Source organism: Cheilinus undulatus, linkage group 21 (assembly GCF_018320785.1).
Source record: "Cheilinus undulatus linkage group 21, ASM1832078v1, whole genome shotgun sequence".
NCBI classification, from domain to species: domain Eukaryota; kingdom Metazoa; phylum Chordata; class Actinopteri; order Labriformes; family Labridae; genus Cheilinus; species Cheilinus undulatus.
The window spans coordinates 20,160,781-20,180,398 of NC_054885.1; the positions used below are offsets into that span (position 1 = coordinate 20,160,781).

Below are 19,618 nucleotides of genomic sequence, written 5' to 3' on the forward strand. Positions count from 1 at the left end.
TTCATTACAACACCAGCCGATTAACTCCTTCGCAGATGGGTGGCTGGCTCCTGCTGGTGCTGGCTAATTGAGCAGAGGGCTGCTTGACTGGCTGCTCTGCTCCTCTCCAGCTCCTCCTCCCCCCACCCTCCTGCTCTGCTTCCTCGCTGTCCACGCTCTGCAAAATCCACGAGATGACAAGGAATCCTGGGCTCTGCTGCTTCCTCCCTCTGTGCAGTGAAAATGCTCTGTCACTTCAGGATCCGTCCACTCACTGAGCTGCTTCTTACAGTTTTTTTTTCCTGTCTGCTTTCTACGTGTTGTTCCTCTCTCTACTCTCTCATCACTTTTGAACAATTCCTCCTTATCCACACAACCTGACCTTTGCAATGCGATATCCCTACTTGCCATTTATGAGAGAGGTTGCCACGGCAACAATGGACTCCACCTGTGTTGCACTTGCCCACCCTTGCTCACAAGCTCTCTCTCTCGCTCTCTCTCTCTTTCATTTTCACCCATTTCCCCGATGTGCTTTTGTCGCATCATTAAACTGAATTCACACTTTTCTTTAATCCACACATGAGCAGCAGAGCACACACCCGGTGTGAGTGTTTGTCTGTGTAGAGTACAACGTGTACCTGTGTGGGAAAGTTAGTGAGATAGGAAATATCAATGGAAAGCTGCTAAAGCTAAAGAACCAGTCAAAACATAAACTCCACTTTAGAATCAGGTACAAACTGGACAGAAAAATATTTCTCTGGACGTTCAAATAAATAATCTAGCCTGTTTGAACTGAATGTATCTAATTGGTAATTAGAGACTTTAGATCTACTGTCACTCTTAAACAGTCCTGCCTCTTTTTGTAAAAGTTAAGCATGTTCTCATAGATGACCTAACAGATTGATTTTGTCTCCCTCAATATAGCCAGTAAGTAAAACAAGAAGCCTCCAACTTCTTTCTTTCTGTGTTTAATTGAAACAGGCAAGACATTCGTCTTGTTTCCTCACAGGACAGAGTACCTTAAAAATGGAAAATGAGATAAATTTTCAAGATTGTGCCAGGTTAGGATTTAAAAAAAAAAAAAAAAAATTCATTTTTGCTTTTTGTTTTTAATTTCAGTTTGGTTTTAAATTAACTTTGAAAATTTGTGTTTCATATATTATTTCTTTGTTGTAATAATACTTCTTGGCAATAAATCCTAAACTGTTGGTAAGCCTGTTTATTTCCCTTTAAATGGTGCCTCATTTTTAAGGAGCATGCATTTGTGTGATTAGCAGCAGAGCTGAGTATGTGGGTTGCATCCATGAAAAACGTGCCGGGTTTTCTCAGTCAGTGCAAAACAGCTTATTTTGCTGTTGCTATCGACTCCTGCTTTGGGCTTGTACACATCTGGTCAAAGTGTAGAGAAGATGCGAAGAACACTAATCTTTTGGTGGAGGCTGTGTGATGTGTGGGGAGTAATCTCCCTCACTGAAAAAAAGAGGCTCGTCATCACTGGAGGAAATCTCAATGCAGAGAGATATAGAGATACAACAACCATCGGTAATCCCATATCTCTGCAGTCAGGGACTGAACTCCATGCTCAGTGATGAAAACGCTCACCCCCACAGAGCGGGGTTTTTCAGAGACTACCTCTAGAATTTGAGGGTGAAGAGGATGGAATGGCCTGCCAGCAGTCCTGACCCCAACCCTACTGAACACTTGTGGGATCATCTTGGGCGTGCTGTTCGTACCAGAGTGACCAACCCAACTGCATTGACTGACTTGCGAAAAGTGCTGGTTTACTCAGCTCCAGCTGTATTTCAAACTCAAAATACTACATCACTCATGAACTATCAAGGTCCCCTGTGGTGTATTCCCAAATTAGTGATAAGAGCTTTTCAAACAATCCAAAATAGCTCCACTGTTGACTGAGGACATGGCAGTGATGGTAGATAAGATTGATGGATTTCAAATCTGGAGCTATTTAGGCAGAATTTTCCCATGATGCCCTTGGGCAGAGTGTTCATAAGTGTTTACATGTATTTAAATGTGTTAGGTGAGTTTCTGGAGGATTGTTAAGTTTTTAATGTTCAACACTTTTGTCCCACAAGTGAAGAAAGGCACTTCCTGACAATAAGCTTGACTGTCTGTCTCATCCTTATATTTGGAAATGTATGCCTTCATTTATCGTCTCAGTTATGAGGTAAAACCAAGGGAGTGCATTGAGATGCATCATAGCTTTGTTTAATCTACAAAATGAAACTAAACTGGTTTTACAAGTTCCTTTAACTTGAAATCACAAGCAAAGACCTATCAGCATTTGTTCATGAACAAAAATAAGTATATACAAAGATTAATCTTGCTAATCAACTTTAAAAAAAAACAAGCAAGAAGTTGCCTAGGTTTTGTTTTAAGTAGATCTGGCAGGATTTTTTTTTTTTATCAATGTACTTGTCAGGAGTGAGGCCCAAAAGGGTCAATTAAAAGTATGGGCTACTCTTTTTTTTTTTTTTTTTTTTTTAAGATTTTTGGGGTAATTTTAGCCTTTAATTCAATTTTTCATCTCAGACGAGACAGGAAATATGGGGATGGAGAGTGCGGGAAAACATGCACAGAGACTGAGAATCAATCCTACACCCAGGGCATGGAGGACTTTAGTCTCAGCATATGAGCGCCTGTTCTACCAACTGAGCTAAACTGGTGCCCTATGGGGTTCTCTAGTGGTTCCCAATCTGGGGTCCAGGAGGAGTACCAAAGATCTTGAAGCGAGGCTTAGTTGTCTCTGAGGTTGTACATATTAAGTTAAGTCATCATTAAACACTAAAAAACAGTTTACAATGGTCTTTTGGTCAGAAAAATAAGTAGAGCCATTTCTTAGGGTTTTATCAATGAAACGGTTAACTATATGTTGATTTTTGTTGGCAATAATATGTCAACAGTTATTTTGTGTGGGTTTTGGGGGGGGCTCAGGTCCTTTTCAATACGAGTAGTGATGGCTCCCAGGAAAATATTTGACATTTAAAAAGCTCAAGACCTAAAATTATTATTGTGTTAAGACTTGATCATTTTACACTCCCAAGACTTGGGTGGCTTAGAAAAAGGTTGGTTGGCCAAACATTTTTTGTAGTGCTAGAGGTTAAAGTAGATATGATTATAGGACATGGAAATAAATCCATAAATCTAAGTCCATAAATCGATGTCTGAGGTAGGGCTGCTCGATGATGGCAAAAATTAGAATTATGGTGATTTTGATTTGTACTGGGATCATTATTATTAAACATGTTGATTTTTACAACATCTGCATCTTATGCAATTGTCTAACTTAAGCACACCTCGCACTTTGAAAACAAGCTATTTATGAATATAAGTAAGAGAAAATATGACTATCACTGGTGTTAAAAGATGGGCCGCAGATGGTGTATTGGTTAAATTGCAATCCATGTTCAAGTCCAGCCTATGGCTCCTTTTCCACATGCTCTCTTATACCTGTTTCCGAATCTCTCCACCGTTCTCCTCTTTAATAAAAGGCATAACTTTCCTCCCTCCCCAATTAAAAAGACATTTAGTTGACATAAGCTAACAAAAATATTTCAGTGGTTAGGCATAGCTGCATACCTGTTCTCTTGCAGAGCGCTCTGACGAGCCCCTCATGCTGGCATGGGAGGGGGATGGTGATGGCGGGTTGTGGTGTGGGCTGTGGTGTGGATGCTGCAGCTGCTGCTGCTGCTGGTACTTGCTCTTCAGGTGATCCATAAATGCATCCCTCTTGCGCTCGATGTCCGCCTTGTGCAGGTTCGTCAGGGCCTCCAGGCTCTGGGCGGCGGTGACGCCATGGCGGTGCTCCGATGTGTGCACCAGGCCCACATTGGAGAAGCGGCGAGCGCTGTTCCCAAGCGTGCGATACTCCCGTGGATACTCCAAGTCATCTGTTGAGATCATGTGACTGCCACCACGCTCGGGATCTGAGAGTCGGAGAATGAAGAAAGGCAGGAGGGAATAAGGAGATAAGGAAAGGAAGGGAGGGAGGAAGGATGCAAAGAAAGGGGAAGGAAAGTGTGAACCAAAGAGGTAAATCACCTCCCACACAAGCATGCAAAAAGATTTCAGGGTGGAGACATACACACAGAGCAGGCACACACAGGTGGAAGCAAATGGAGCAGAAAGAAGGAGAGTGGCAAAAATACAGCATTAAGAGGACAGAAAAGAGAGAAACAGAGAGAGAAAGAGAAAAAGAAATGGAATGGGATGTTAGACTATTTGCCACCAGGACGGAGCCGTTCCCTGCAGAATTATTGATTTCAAGTTCTGAAGGGAAGAAAAATGAGAAAAGTAAAATGCTTCTGCAATAGATCAAAGGAAGCAGCTCCAGCTGAATTTGCTTTGCTGGATATTCCATTGTGATATGCCCTCTTGTCATTTAAAGTGGCTCTTATTGTTTTCTTATGAAACAGAGAAAAATAGAATCTGGAAATTGAGGTGATTGAAAGTCAGGTGGGAACATGAAGGCACGCTGCTATCCTATCTGTCCTTTTTCTGGCTGTTTCACACCAGCTCCTGTCCATCTATCTGAGCGTTCCCTCCACACCCTCTGCTTCTCCCTCACATATTCTCCCCCGTCTCTCTTCTTCAGGTTTATGATTCTGCTGTCCAGTTTTAATGCACGTCACTCTGACAGCCCCTAGCCTTTTATCAGAGCTCTTACTGACAGACAACACAGCTCAGGGAGGAAGGCACATGTATAGGGAAGGGAGGAGAAGACGGTATGGTTACACAAAAAAAAAAATGTGACTGGAAGAATGATTGAACTCAGAGGGTGATAAAGGAGCAGGTTGCCTTTTGCCGGGTGAGTTACCTTGCTTAGGAAAACAGGCCCCGGCGTTGGCTGGAAGACAAAACATGCCAAAAGAGTTAATTTGTGTTTGTGCACAGATGTGCAAGCAAACACTCGTGAACAGAGAAATATGAGCATCAGAAAGGAGCTATCAGGAGATGATGGCTCTTTCTCTGAATAACAAGTAGTTAATGCATTATAGATGCATTATAATGTATTCAAAGGGTTAACATACAGGGAAATGGTGTGCTATGAATACTAAAATCTCACAATAACCATAAAATGGTATAAAAATATTTCATGCACATACAGAATCTTTATAGTGTTAAATTAACTTTGAGGCATTTTTATATATTTAACCTTAAAAAACTGTTATAAAGCAGGCAAAAATTCCAGCAGAGATAAGTCACAAAGAGTATTTTAAACTTGTAGAGACATGAAGTGGACTTTTTGTACATTAAGACTCATCGGCAGCAGCATGAGGATGAGCTGAGAAAGAAAAGCAGCAAAGAGAAGCTCCTCAGGGCAGCAGGAACAAATGGACTGCTAATGAATGTACAGAAAGAGACAGAGCTGGCCAGACCAAAGCCAAAAAGAGCCACAACACTCTCCAGCGAACAGACTTTACACAGAGGAAGCCTGTTCAGGGCAGTAGGTCTGGGATCACTCAAACACAGCTGCAATCAAACTCGTAAACCAATTTCCTACTCTATTCATTCTTGGAGAGATATCACACTCAAGTGTGATCTGCTGTCTCAACACCATGCCCTTGCATCCACTACATTATGAAGTGCAGATAAACTGTGCAGGGGTGAGGCAAAATGGACTGACCTCCCGGCTAATAGCATTAGCATTGAGCTCTATGCGGCGCACCGAGGCCGCCGGCCATATTCATCTAACCCCCTTGCAGCCTCCCAGATCTCTGGTTTACACTTCATTAGGCTGGAGATTATTGTGCATCAGCTAACAAGGACCTGACTCGAGGGCCCCATTACAAAGGATGGCAAAGCTGGGCCTATGTACTATGGCTTATTAATGTGGTGAATGGGCAGCAGTCACAACAGTGGTGAAAGCTGAGAGGACTATGATGCCTCTGGACAAAATCAAATCTGAATAACCACAGCATCAGAAACACATTACTAACATTCATAAGTAGGAATTTAAGAAGATGCCGAACAGTTTGATAGCTTGTAAACAACTGCTAAAAGATATGTACTCTTGGAGTCTTTTCATGAAACTGGTTCTGAATACAGCCCAGAAACTTTTCAAACTGCGGTTTGTGGATGTACTTTTCAAAGCTGTATGCACAGACCTCATCTTAAAAACAGCAGGAGTAACAGTTGTGTGGGCAGAAGAGTAAGAAAAGAAAATAAGAACAGGTTATTCATCTTTACTTTCGCCATTCAGAGCCAATACATTTCCGCATAAGCTTGCAGACAATAACCCTGACAGCCAAAACAATCTGTGCAAGCCCACGCAATGCCAGCACCATTTAAACCTACATAAAAGAGCGTTGATGGGGTGGGTTCCTGGAGAACGCTTTATCACTAAAAAGCAATGTCTGTCAGCAAGCCTGGGTCTGCAGCAGCCTGGATTGCAACTACAAAGACTCAGAGCTTTGAGGAAAAGGTGCAGTGGGTTGGTCCAAGAAATAATAATGTCCATGAATGACAACAGGAGCCTGCAATCAGACGGGATAAGATCTGCGAGCCCAGCCAATGAGGCCTGGCCTGTATTGTAGAGATAGAGAGGACAGTCAAGAGCATTAACCTGGTGATATAAACAGAGACTCTGCAGTAGGCGCTGAGAGATAAGACACAACACATAGAAGAGGAGAAATTACCTGCACAGAGAAAACGATACAAACTAAGAAAAACAACTTCTAATTTAGCAGTCCAACTCTATTTGGTCCTTCAAGGCTACATCCAGCTCTATTTAGTTCAAGTTTTACAAAAACATTTTTAATCCTTTGGTGCCTTTCAAATCTGCACCCTAATAAGCAATTTGGGGACAAAAATGTCCAAAAAGATGCTTGAAAAATGTTATAGGTGTTTCAATCAACTTCATTTGAACAAATCTACAAAATATTCAATTATGTTCAGGACTTTAACCCTTTCAGCACCACTTTGAATACATGGTTGCTCTTTTATATATATTATATGGTGAGGGGCTGGGGTATTTTTTCAAATAATAGTCTTGGATGTGTCAAAGTTGAGCAATAAAATTGATTTTTTTTCCATTATGTTTATTGAATTTTCTTAGTATATACAGTAAATAAAATATCACATATATTGGCAGTGACTCAGTAAGTCAACAAGTAAACACAACAACCAACAAATCAAAACAAACAGCTCAGGTGGGTCCAGTTGTACACAAAGACACAAGCAATTATCCATTGTATGCTTGTAACAGGTCACAATCCAGGCTCAAGAAACTCCCTTTACAATAACGGCAGAGAGATCAGGTCCAATATAATTCAAATAAGGCTGCCGGACTTTGTAAAACTGATCTTTCTTTGCATGTAACATGCTTGTAAGAGAACACCAGTCTACTTCATCCTTTAACAGAAGGGCTCTTTTCACTAATCCATTGTAACAATATATTTTTCTTGCTGCAAAAGTCAGAATGCTATCCAATCTTTTATTTGTGTCAGTGCTTATCATCTGACTTGGAAGACCCAAAATCAGAGAAATGGCATCCATCTCAAAGTTTTTATAAAATATTTTCCCCATTTCAAAAAGTATTTCTGACCAATACTTCTGCACAATTTGACATGACCATAAACAGTGAGTTAGAGTGCCAATTTCTGTTTTGCATTTAACACACAGAGGGAAAGTGGTGGATTAAAGGAATGCCTGCAACTGGGAGATATATGAGTTTGATGTATAATTCTGAATTGACTGACTTTGTTAGTGAGCATATTGAAATCCTTTTGGCATACTTCCAAATACTTAATAAAATTGATTTTGATGCATGATTAGCTTTTTTGCAGTGTCCGATTAAAAAATTGATGACAGACCTATACCATTTGGGGAAAAAATGTCCCATTTAGTCCCTTTATAATTGAATTGCTTAATATTTCTGCAAACGAAGAATAAAACCATGCATTCTGCAATGTCAGTGACTCTTTTTGAAGAAAAACAGTAAAACTGTTTGTTCATTGTTTGTGTATACACCTAGATGGCGCTATTTTCCCGTTAGAAGTCTACGCATGAAATGCATGGTTAAACAACTCTTTAATATATACTGTAGTAATGCTATTTTTAACTTTCACTACAAAAATGCTTTACACCTCTGAGCCCTAAGCTATTTCAACAGTTTTGTTTCTCCTGGACTTACTGTCTTAAAAAAACTTGTAAAACATCAACCCTGTGGTGCACAGCCAAGCTCTAAACATCCTGATTTTTTTGGGCAAGCTGGACTTGCATGCAGCAGTGATGTCACTGGAAATTAAAGTCCCAAGTTATGGGACTAAAAAGGAAAGAAAAATTAAATGGAAATTAAAACTCAAAGATTTTTATGTGTGACACAAAGTTAACGATAATGACTTTTTTGACAACCTTGTTCTCCCATCTACTGAGGACCAAAAAGTAAAAAATAATCATTCAGTGACAACAAAGTCTCCAAAATATTTTCAAATATTTACAAAAAAGTCCTTGCGTTTTTTTTATCTAGCTGTTTTTGTGGCACTATTTAAAGCAGTTCCTGACTGCAAAAACACAGAGGGCCACATCACAGGCTCTCTGTCTCTTTTTCTCTCTATTAGGAGCTATTCAGTCATGATCTGTGCTGTTAAAGTTACACAAATTGACAAAGCATGAGGCAATGACAGAAAAGCCCATCACAAATTATTGTTGGACACGGGAAAAAGAAAACCTGGGAGGCCTAGAAACACTTGGTGCAGAACTGTGTCACAGAAGCCGGTCATGGGGAGAGGCGCAACATGCTGCAAAGGACAGAAAACAATGGAGAAAGCTCATTGAAGCCCTATATCTCATAGGGGACAAAGAGGAGTAAGTAAGTAATAAGCTAATGCGAAACACCAGTTGTAACTTGTAGGCTTGTCAGCAACATCACGGTTACCAGCTTATGATTGTAAAATAATAGTAAATATTACGCTACAAAAAGGCAAATAATCCATAAAATAACATTAAACTAAGATATTGGAGTGGTTTTCGTAAATTTTAGATCTCTATTAACAAAGAAATGTACATTTGTAGCTTGATATCTTCCCTGCATTCTTTCAGTGATAACCCTCAATACCAAAGGAGCTCCAGGAACATCTCAAAATTGAGGGATAAAGCCCTGAAACTCGCCCCTCAACTCTCGGGAGAATTGGGACAGCCCTCGCACTTCCCGGGAATGCGCATTTTGAAACTAAGGGTTAAGATTGAGGGCTGAGGGGAGAATTGGGATTCAGCCTTAATCTTCACAGACCATAGAAAGACACCCAAGTTCCAGACTTCTGTAAGGAAATCAAAGGCATGGCATCATTAGAATAAAAATAGCGACATTCAGGCGGGCAAAATATAAGAGGCTATGATTTATGGTTCAAAGGTTTTTCAACTTTTTGTAACCTGTGTCTCTTCTTGTCATAGATGTCAGAGGGTTAATTTGGCATCAGATTTATGGAATTTTCATCGTCATTTTGCAACAATTTAGCGAATTGCAATCAACACACAAAATGATTGCAAAAAATAAAAAGTGAAAACTTCCTCGTATTGGACGAAAAATCCTGAGTGATAAAATTACTTAGATTTGAATGCATTTCAATGAGCCACATTCTCAACTTTTCAGTTTTTGAGTCATCAGTCTCCACCGCCTTCTGCAGGTTATTTATATTTGTAGGGAAATTCAGCCCGTGACATGAAGCGTTTGCCAACCCACCCACAACAACCATCAACATGAGGATAATAATATCCTGGACTACCTCAGCCAAACACTGAACCCATACGCTTAAAGACAAAAGTGCTTTTGTTTCCTTACAGAACCTGATGGACTTAAACTCAGAGAAGACAGGTTTTATCTTTGCATGGACATACAGCAGGATACAGAGACTTAAGAGATGAAACAGAACAGTAGGTTTAAGAAGAGGAGGAGAAAGAAGACAGTGTAGACATTTTTAACATCTGGGTCAGAAGAGGAGGAAATAAGAGAAGGAACCTCTGGTCTGAAAAGAGGCAAACATCTGGATTATTTGGTGGTCAATTTCTCTATTGGAAAAGACATGTAATGATGCTGGTTTGGCTCTGCAGTGTTTACCCTACCATTATATTAGGGGGGCGCCCCACCCCCCCTTGAAGATCGAGTTAATTTTATTGAATTTTATCTTCTATCACAACACCACTACGCGCGGATAGCAGGTAATGGCTAGCAGCCGAGAGAGTATCAATATTGTGTTATTTTCCTTTATGTGAAAAGTAACAAATTGTGGTAAATGGTTCACAATATTGTCTAATATCGATCGCAGGCCTCTAAATCGAATCAAATCGAATGGAACCGTGGCAGACTTTGTGATATCGGCAAATATCGAATCGTTGTTCTGAGAATCAATATTGTATCGTATCGAGATGAAACTGGTGATTTACACCCCTAGTACCTATATAGACTGACTGAGCGGCCCATCCGTGGGTCACCTGATGACCATTTTATCATTTTAAAATTCATTCATCTGGGATCAATAAACTGGTGGATGGCCCCTTTTGTCTTTTTATTCCTCATGTGCATGTTTCTCATAGCGCTTGATGCTATTGGCAATATTTATGATCGTTATTTATGTTCATAAATAACCCTCATCCGCATGCAGATTACAACAGAACCTCTTCAACCTTTATAAACGTAGGAGTATTGACAAAAGGAAGACAATGGAAGACAATCAATCATCATAAAGAACATTTACAAAAATACATAATCTTACCTATCATAAATACAATTACAAAAAACGGTTTCTTAAAAAATTATTTGGTTATTTATTTTTTTAAATCTTTCAGATGTCAGAATCATTTGCATGTGGAGAGGCCTTTTTGACAGCATAGGTAAACTTTACACTTAATATTAGTATGATACAGTATGTTGAGAGGCACTGTGTCTAGATTGGTGGATATTGCCTGTGCTGGAGGAAGGTGTGCATTCCTCCTGCACATGAATTAATATTTAAGTGACATAGCTGGATAAATTAGTGCTCATTTTGAGGAACCTTAAAATACTTTAGTTATTAATTAATTACTTTTGATTTTGAATAAAGCACAAGGGGATATGTAAATTTTGTGTTTCTTTAATTAAAATGTATTGCTTTAAGTATCTATTTAAATAGGGTTTTCCCTTTGCTCTTTAGTTGAGCTGCATTTTCTCTCACCTGCTGCAGGTGTAAGATTGATCACACCTGCAGTCAGTGTGGCTGTGATGAGAGCTGTAGGTAACAGAGCATAGAAGGTGTGTGTCACTGTTAAGGTGAGGCTATGAGGAGAGCCTTTTCCCCTATGTTGGACTAATTTCTGTTTTTCCTCTGCAGGGGACTATTTTTTTGAAATATTTGTTGTTGTCTTTGATTTATTTTTGATGATCAGAAAATTTAAGTTCTCCTCTGCGTATGAATCCTCCACCTGGTTGCAATTTTTTCTCCCACTCATTGCCTGCCATCCAAGAGCATGACACAGTACTAAAGTAACTCCTGATGTGGTAGGTAGGCAAAAAAAGTTAATTTAACCCCCCCCCCCCACCAAAGCTGTAAACTTAGAGGAAACACTGCTCCATTAGTGGACCCCGAATAATGAGTCTCGCCTGTCCTGTTCTTTCAAATGAACACAAAAGATCACATACATGTTTTAAGAGGGATGCACATCACTATATTGTGTCCTCTAGTGACCGTCCCTATGTTCAAAAGAGTAAAAGGCATGTGAAATTAAAATGCCTCTCTCTCACACACCAACCCACCCACATGCAGCTTAGTAAGTGATTTGGTGATTCACCACATCACTCAATAAGTCTCCAAGATATCCAAAACAGTCAAGAGTCCAACCATCAGCACAAAACCTAATATTTCAGTCACTATCATACATGATAAAGCAATTCGCTGGGTATTACAGGGGCCCAGCTAATTCTGATGACAGTCATACACTTAGTTTAAGCCGTATTTGTTTTTAAAGAATGCACAAAAGTCTGCCCCTGAATTCCTAGAGTGATTCAAGCTTTTCGAATGTCAAAAAATATACTTAGCAATCTCACTAATAAAAATAAAGATATCAGTGATTAATCACATTGTAATGATTTGTAAATGCTGTAATTTTCCTATAATGATAGATTTATTTAGACAGCTCTTTAATTCATCCGTTTGGTTTCTCTGATATAACACTGTCCTCCCTAGAAGGTCTGTTGTTATGCAGATGGTTGGGGAAGGCACTGTGAGCTCTTCCCTCTGAAACCCAGCCTAATTTACTGCAAGCATGGCAGGACTCCTTGTGGGATACTGGCTGTGACAGCATGGTGTGGATAAACTGGCTGAATTTTAACCAGAGCAGAGGAGGGTGGGCGTGAAATCAAGCAGAAATAGGTGAAAAGAAGAAATTTCTCGTGCCTGTTAAGGCTAAGACAACAGTAAAAATGTGAATGAGAAAATTCCACTATATTTGGTTGTAATTCTACTTACAGATGTTAAAAAGAATAGAGAGGGGCATGGCAGGATTGAATATATACTTTCTGGAAAAAAAGCACCAACTGAGCCTTCAAGAGGCCTGCGAATTCTAAGCTCAAGAGCCAGAAAGAAGACTGCAAGTCAACAAGTATAAACCATTCTACCAGCAGCTATAAGAGCACAGCTGGGAATTCTTGAAGTCAAACACTTAGACACCAGCTCATACACCAGCCACTTATTCTCTGTGACATACAGAGAATTACTTTCATTGAGGCATAATCACCAACCCTGCAAAAAGAACAAGTGACTGGTAAGTGGCACTCATTTTACTCAGTGAAGCAGGCACACAGACCTTGAAACTTACAGACATGTTAAAGCAGACATTTCAATTCCAATAAATGGCCAACAGAAAGACACTCAGTACTTGCAGAGGGAGCGTTTGTCTCTGTCTTTCGCTGCTCTAGCATTCTCACCACTTTCTTTATTTAAAACTAAGAGGCTCCCCATAAAGATGCATCACCCAGCAGGCATGTACACTTCGCTTTTATCTCCATTAAGGTAATCTCTGAAAGCTTTGAACCGCTGCTATGCCAAGAGAAGAGAGTGAAAAGGGTTTAAATTGACATCTGGGTAGCAAGCCGTCAGAAGGTCATCCTGCATGTGCTTGGACCTAGTAATGGACGAAGACAATCAGAGATGACTGCAATCTGTAGCTCTGCTCAAACTGATGAAAATGCTTCCTTGCTTGTTACAATATGTACCGTTTTTTTCACCTTTTGCTCTCCTCTGTCTATCCATTAGCTGCCTCTCACTCACACACCAACCCACCCACATGCAAACTTAGTTTCCCTGGGCAACGCCTGAGAATATTGTAGAGGCATCGAAGTTTAAATTGCAGCAGTTATATGGCCATCGTACACACTCAGTTAATCAGAGCATACCAGAGCTCCACAGCAACATCTCCGGAGCAATGTGCAGCTGAGAAAATGTGTTTTTGACCGGAGGATTAATACATGCTGCGGTCTATAAATATGACAGGGTGGATGAAGCAAGCATAATCCACTTCTTTGTTTAGTTGTCATCTTAGTAAAAACTAGTTGTCTCTTTTGTGGAACAGCAAACCAGCAGAAGGTGAGAGAGCCTCTTAATCACAGCCTGATGTTGAAGCAGGTAAGTCATCACACTGCTGCATGCTAGTGTAAAGAAGAAACCAATTCAATCCACTCCTCATTACAGCACCTATAAAAATGAAAAGGGTGGGGGTGAATATTCATGCAGTTATTTTTTTTACTTTATAGGATTTTATTTAATTACAACAATCTGTAGGAATCTGTTTCACTTTGACATCAAAAAGGTTTATTAATAATTTATTGTCAAACAGCCAAATTATATTGACCATGACTGATTTAAAAAAAAAATCAGGTGAAACATCCAAGAGGGTGAATACTTTTTATAGGCACTGTACATCAGTTCTGCTCAGTTTACTGTACTAGGGGGCTGGATGCTATCTGAATAAAATGGTGGCTTGAGGGATTAGAGGTAAAAAGATGTTAGATGGAGAATAAGATGTTCTAGGAGTGAACAGTCCATGCCAGCCTGCCTGCCTGCATGCAGAGCTGCTTCAAAGAGTAGCACCTCCTCTGACTGTGGTGCATGAACCTCTGATCTCCACGGGGTGCAGCTCTGGCTGGTCCACACAGGTGGAGGGCGCCGCTGTCAGAGACCTTAACAGCACAGCAGGAAAGGATGCAGAGCAGCTTTAATCAGCCTTCAGTTGTTAACTGAATGATTCAATAATTAAAGTGCATACTCGTGTTTATTCTGAACAAGCTTTGGTCTGTTTACAGTAAAAAGCGCTAATTCACAGTCAGTCATGTTGCCATGTTATTGTAGTTAACTCATTTGATTTGAAATTCAGACTCTCTTCGATCATGTCACCATACTGAAATTACAAGAAAATAGTTGCTACCTGAAAGATAGACGTTAGAATGAAATTATTGTACCAACCAAACTTGATGTAATTTAAGTCTAATATGAATGGATCACTGTTGGGCTTTTCATGTTGATCCATTTCCATCATCAGTTTGGCCACTCTGGGCAATGCCGACCTGTGCTCAGAATGATCCTGCCCTTTATCAGGGCCCAAATGAGCAAATTTCAAGACCAATCATCTCTGATGACCACTCTTACAGTCTGTTCATCTGAGATTATCTCTGAATGGAAATATAGCTTAAAAGCCTTCAAAATTTAATCAGATTAAACTTCTGTTTAGGGTTGAGGTAATGTGAAGGATACCAAAAGTTAAAATGTTTAAAGCCTAACCTGCAAAACTAATTACAACACATTTTATAAAGCTGAGTAAACAGTCTGATTACAGGACGTAAAGCCTGTCCTCCATTAAAACATCCTAACACAACCTAATTAGCTTACATAGCTCATTTATCTGTAGCATAGTTAGCTTTAGCAACCTTAGCAGGCGTTGCTAAGGCTAACTTAGCTAATCTAGTTATATAGTTAATGTTAAGCTCACAAAGCAGCTATGAAGCATACGTAAGCTACACATCTCTGAAATCTACGTAGCTAAGTAAGCTTTAGCTATATTTGCTAAGCTAAGATTAGTAAAGCTAACTATGCTATAGATAAATGAGCTAAATCTAAGCTCATAAAGCACCTATGTATGCTATGCATCAATGTTATCTATGTAGCTACCTTAGCTTTAGCTATGCTTGCTAAAGCCCACATTGCTAAAGCTAACCTAGCTACTTTGGCTTTTTTTGGTAATGTTTACTGCATAGCTAGCATAGCTATTGTTAAGCTAATCGAGCCACAGATGTGTGTGGCCATCAGAGACAAACTGCCGCAGCTAGACCCCTCTTGGAAATGTCTTTTTTTTTTTTTTTTAACCTATGACTGTTTTATACACATTTAGGCTATGTTGAAATTATTCATTAGCAGAGGTGTCAAGTAAGTAACAAAGTACAAATACTTTGTTACCTTACTTAAGTAGAAATTTTAATACCTATACTTTCCTGGAGAAATTATTTTTCAGCCTACATTTTACTTCTACTCCTCTCATTTTCATGCAATCATCTGTACTTTCCACTCCTTACATTTAAAAATAGCCTTGTTACTCCTATTTCATTTCAGCTTGTTTTCATTCTGGCTTGGCATCATTCAAAAAAACACAAATAAAAAAAACAAAAAACTACCCAGATAAATCGCACCATCCAGATCAAGTGAATATATTTGTGGTCGGATGAGAAGTATAAACATAATACCATTCTGACACCCTATTGGTTTGTAGGCGATCCATTGCACCTTCGGACATGACACAAATCACGTCACACTCCAGCAAGGAAATAGCAGACATACGTAGCCTAGTATAAAGATGTCCATGGCAAAGACTCAAGAGAATTTGAGTGAAATGTCCCAACCAAGCACCAGCTAAGGGGGTTGGTAGTACACATACATGGTTCTTGAATGTATTTGCATTGTACTAAAATGCGTTCATTTTCAATGGGCAGAAATATGGCTGAAACAGGTGCATCCCAAAAGTGTGAGCAGTCATACTACAAAAATATCAAACATGCCAGAAATTTCTCCGACTACTCAAGAGCAACTGATCAAGCCATGGTTGGTCATTGTGTCCACTCTGTAGCCTACACAGAATGACTATAAGAGTACAACCAGTCGTATGACTCAAAACCAGGTCAGAATAGGCTTGAAAGCTCACAGTGTATGCTGGGCTTTAGATGAAAGGCCATTTACAGTATAAGCCATTAAAATGATATCACTGATTCTGATTATTGTTGTTTATTGTCCCCTAATAGGGGATATTTACTAAGTCAGCAGAGATATGTTGCTGCCAATGATGCAGCCTCTTTATTTGTTTCGTTTTTTTTAAAGATGCTCCATCTCTATGAGCGTCCACCAGTACTATTATTTTTAATCTGATACCTCATTGATCACTGCTGCTGGAAACCCTTCTTCCTGCCTGACCGTGCCAAGATAGGATAGATAAGTGCTCAAATCAAACTCCTAAAATCTAAGATCCATCTCTCTCAGCACCACTGTCCGTTTGTCTCCTTGTAGTGCAGGAAAACATCTCTGTTTACAGAGTGAAATAAATCCGGCAGCAGAAAGGTGACTGCAGACCACACCTTGTTTGAAAGTGCGTAGGTAAATGCAGCATCTCATCCATCAAATAAGAAACACTTCAAACCCAAACCACACATGTTGCCCCTTATATCCTCCAAGAAATCCTCCACAGTAAAGTACACAAAAAAACACAATCTTTATCCACAAAGAGAGCTAAACACACACAAATGCATTTGTAAATGCAAAACCAGCCTGAAGCTGTCAACCATAGAGACACTGCTTCAATGTAAGAGAAGTGCCCAGTGTGCTTTCATGCTAATCTCAAAGGATTCATCAGAGAAGCACGATGTGGAGCACTGCTGAGCTACTGAGCCAAGGGATGAAAGCAGCAACAAAACAAAGCATGAAAGAGCGATTATGCAGTGAGGAACACCATCACCTGTGGTACCATCCAATTGTCTTTTTGCCCTGGGAAAATGCACATGTTGACTCTTACAGCCACTAACTCCTTATGTAAAATACTGTTTTTGTTATTTTAAATTAGGAGGATGTTGTTTTATCTCTTGGACATGAGCACAGCAATGGGTGGGGGAGAAGGGGAATGATTAGTGATCAAGATGAGGATTAGTTAGAAGAAGAGAGCAGGGGCAGAGAGCAAGATTAGGATTATTGGGGACAAGAAAGCAGGGAAAGAGAGCAAGACAAGGATGATGGGGGATAATAAAGCCAGAGAGCATGATGATGATGATGATGAAGGAGAAGAAAGCAGGGAAAGAGAACAAGATGATAAGGATGCTTGAAGAGAGAAAAGCAGGGAAAACTACTTTCTTTCTGTGGCTTGTGGGAAGAAGTAGACGACAGAAGACAAAGGTGAAAAAAATGACGACAATGCAGACAAATTTTTCCACTTGACCCAGGATTATGGCCAGAGACGCTCACTGAAAGAGAGGCAAATGTTTGCAGACTGGCCCATAAAGATGCAGACATACCAAAGATGACGAGTCATTTCCAAATTACCTTCAATATTTAAAGTCAGCCCAAGGGCCTGAGAAAATAAGAAGAGGTTGGCTTATTTCTAGTGAGAATGTAGAGGCCCTCCACTGCGTCACATGCTTTTTGTTTACTCACAAAGTGTCAAAGCCATCCAAAAGTTCAAGGATGGATTGTAGTAGTGAAAATCAAATGGCAAAAATCAATCCCCATTAGGACTGCTATTTGAAATGGAAATGCTGATAACAAATATTTTTACCTAACCACTGTAAAAATATTGCATTGATATCAGGAAATTAGTGTTACAAATACATTGAAATGCATAGATATTCATAAAAGAAAATAACTAACAAACAAGCCCTGAAAATAAGATATTTTAAAAAAGCTTGACAGATAGAGATTTCAGGAGAGAATGAGAGTGGGAAAATAAGTACACCAAGGATGAAAACTTTCCTGAGGGGCTGACCAAGACTGTTTATCATGCAAACAGGCCAACTGTGGCTGAGTCGGATGGATAAAAACCCTCGTCCAATCAGGATCTGCCAGTCGTACATTTATCTCACTCACATGTCGCCACATTTCTCACGACTCACTAGGCACAAGTGGGAAGCTTCAGCACTTGGAATGAAGGTGCAAACATTAACAGGGTTTTCCTAGTAACTGAAATGCACCGCCTCGGCTGATAGAGGAGGCAACATTTGATAGACAGTGAAAAGCTGGCAGAAAGACAGTTGGAGGTTGCTGGCAACACATGTACTCCACACTAAATCATGCAGGTCTAATGGGTCGTTATCTGTCCTATAGGTGCTGTAACATTAACAGACATGCAGACAGAAATTCACATATATGTTGTATGTTAAATGCTGCAAAGCTCCCACTTAGTAAAACATGACTGATGGGGTAAAATTTGGTAGAGCAGCTTAGGCAGAAAAGAATATCTAAGGACATAAATGGAAGATTTAAGAAGTCTCTCTATCTGAGCTGATACAGAGCGCCTGCATATTCATGAGATGAGCAGTGTTATTATGAAGGAGGGGGCACAGCACACGAGCAAGGCTGTAAGGGACTTATAAACCTTTTCACAATTGTGGTTCTGCTTTGTGTGCAGCGGGATTCTTACTGTGGCTGCCTGCAGTACATACTGTACAAGGTAGTGAGGTGGAAACAGTTTAAAAGCTATTTAAAATCACACTTCATAACTTAAGTATGAGTTTAAAATTAGCATTGAGTCAAATAACTTCACATCATATCAAAAGGCTACTCAGATATGAACCCACTAAGAGTTATCACCCAGCTTAGCAGCCCTGCAGAGCATCTCAGGCATTTCTAGTTTAATTGTTTAAGTTTTACAGCTTGCAGAATGACTCTAATGGCTCAGTCTCTTCGTGTGCTTTTTTTAAAACATGCTCCAAATAATTGCCACTATTTGTCCTCCTCTCCTCGATGTGAAAATAGCCAATAGTTTAATTACACAGCCGGTTTGGAGCACAAATATGGAGGCAGGACTTGAAAATAAAGCAGAATCAAGAAATCTGTCTTATACTCAGACAGCAGAGGCTGGCAGCTCTCTAAATGGGCTGGTGGTATGTAGTACCTGCACCTTTGGCTGCAATCACAGCACCAAGTACCTGTGGATAGGTCTTCGTCATGCTTGCACATCTGGACGCTGTAATTGGACTCCATTCTTCTTTGCAAAACTGCTCAAGCTGTGTCAGACAGCACAGTTCAGGTCATTGTCTTGATGGAAAATAAATCTTCTCCCAAGCCGTAGTTCTCTTGCAGACTGAATTAGATTGTCCTAGGATTTTCCTCTATTTTTGCCGCATTCTTTTTACCCTCTACCTTTACAAGCATGTGCACATGCTCCGTCACTCTCAGAGGGTCAAAGGTTTTAAAAAAAAATCAGACAGGAATGCATTAGGAATAAAATTATTCTCAGTATCCTATAGAGCTGTAAGTACTGTTCCTGTCCAAAGAGGCTGCAGGTTCATTAGGTAAGCTCCAGACAGGTCAGGGCCTCTAACTGTATCCCGCTTCCAGACGTCTATGTACTGACAGCATAAGGCTGATCATACAACTTGCTGTAGGCATGTTGCCAAGCCTGGCAA

General features: G+C 40.0%; 1 protein-coding gene across 8 annotated transcripts in view; it reads right to left on the reverse strand.

Moving 5' to 3' along the window:
• Nucleotides 1–19,618, reverse strand: part of si:ch211-278a6.1 (SRC kinase signaling inhibitor 1) — a 159,864-nt gene that overhangs the window by 56,706 nt on the left and 83,540 nt on the right. For 7 of the 8 annotated variants that reach the window (XM_041817241.1, XM_041817240.1, XM_041817239.1 and 4 more), the window contains exon 3: nucleotides 3,577–3,923. In XM_041817241.1, coding sequence (XP_041673175.1) covers nucleotides 3,577–3,900 — 324 coding nt within the window. In that variant the 5' untranslated portion in view covers nucleotides 3,901–3,923. Of the gene's footprint in view, nucleotides 1–3,576; nucleotides 3,924–4,813; nucleotides 4,840–19,618 lie in introns of those variants that run through there. The other variant, XM_041817237.1, reaches the window with a different exon arrangement.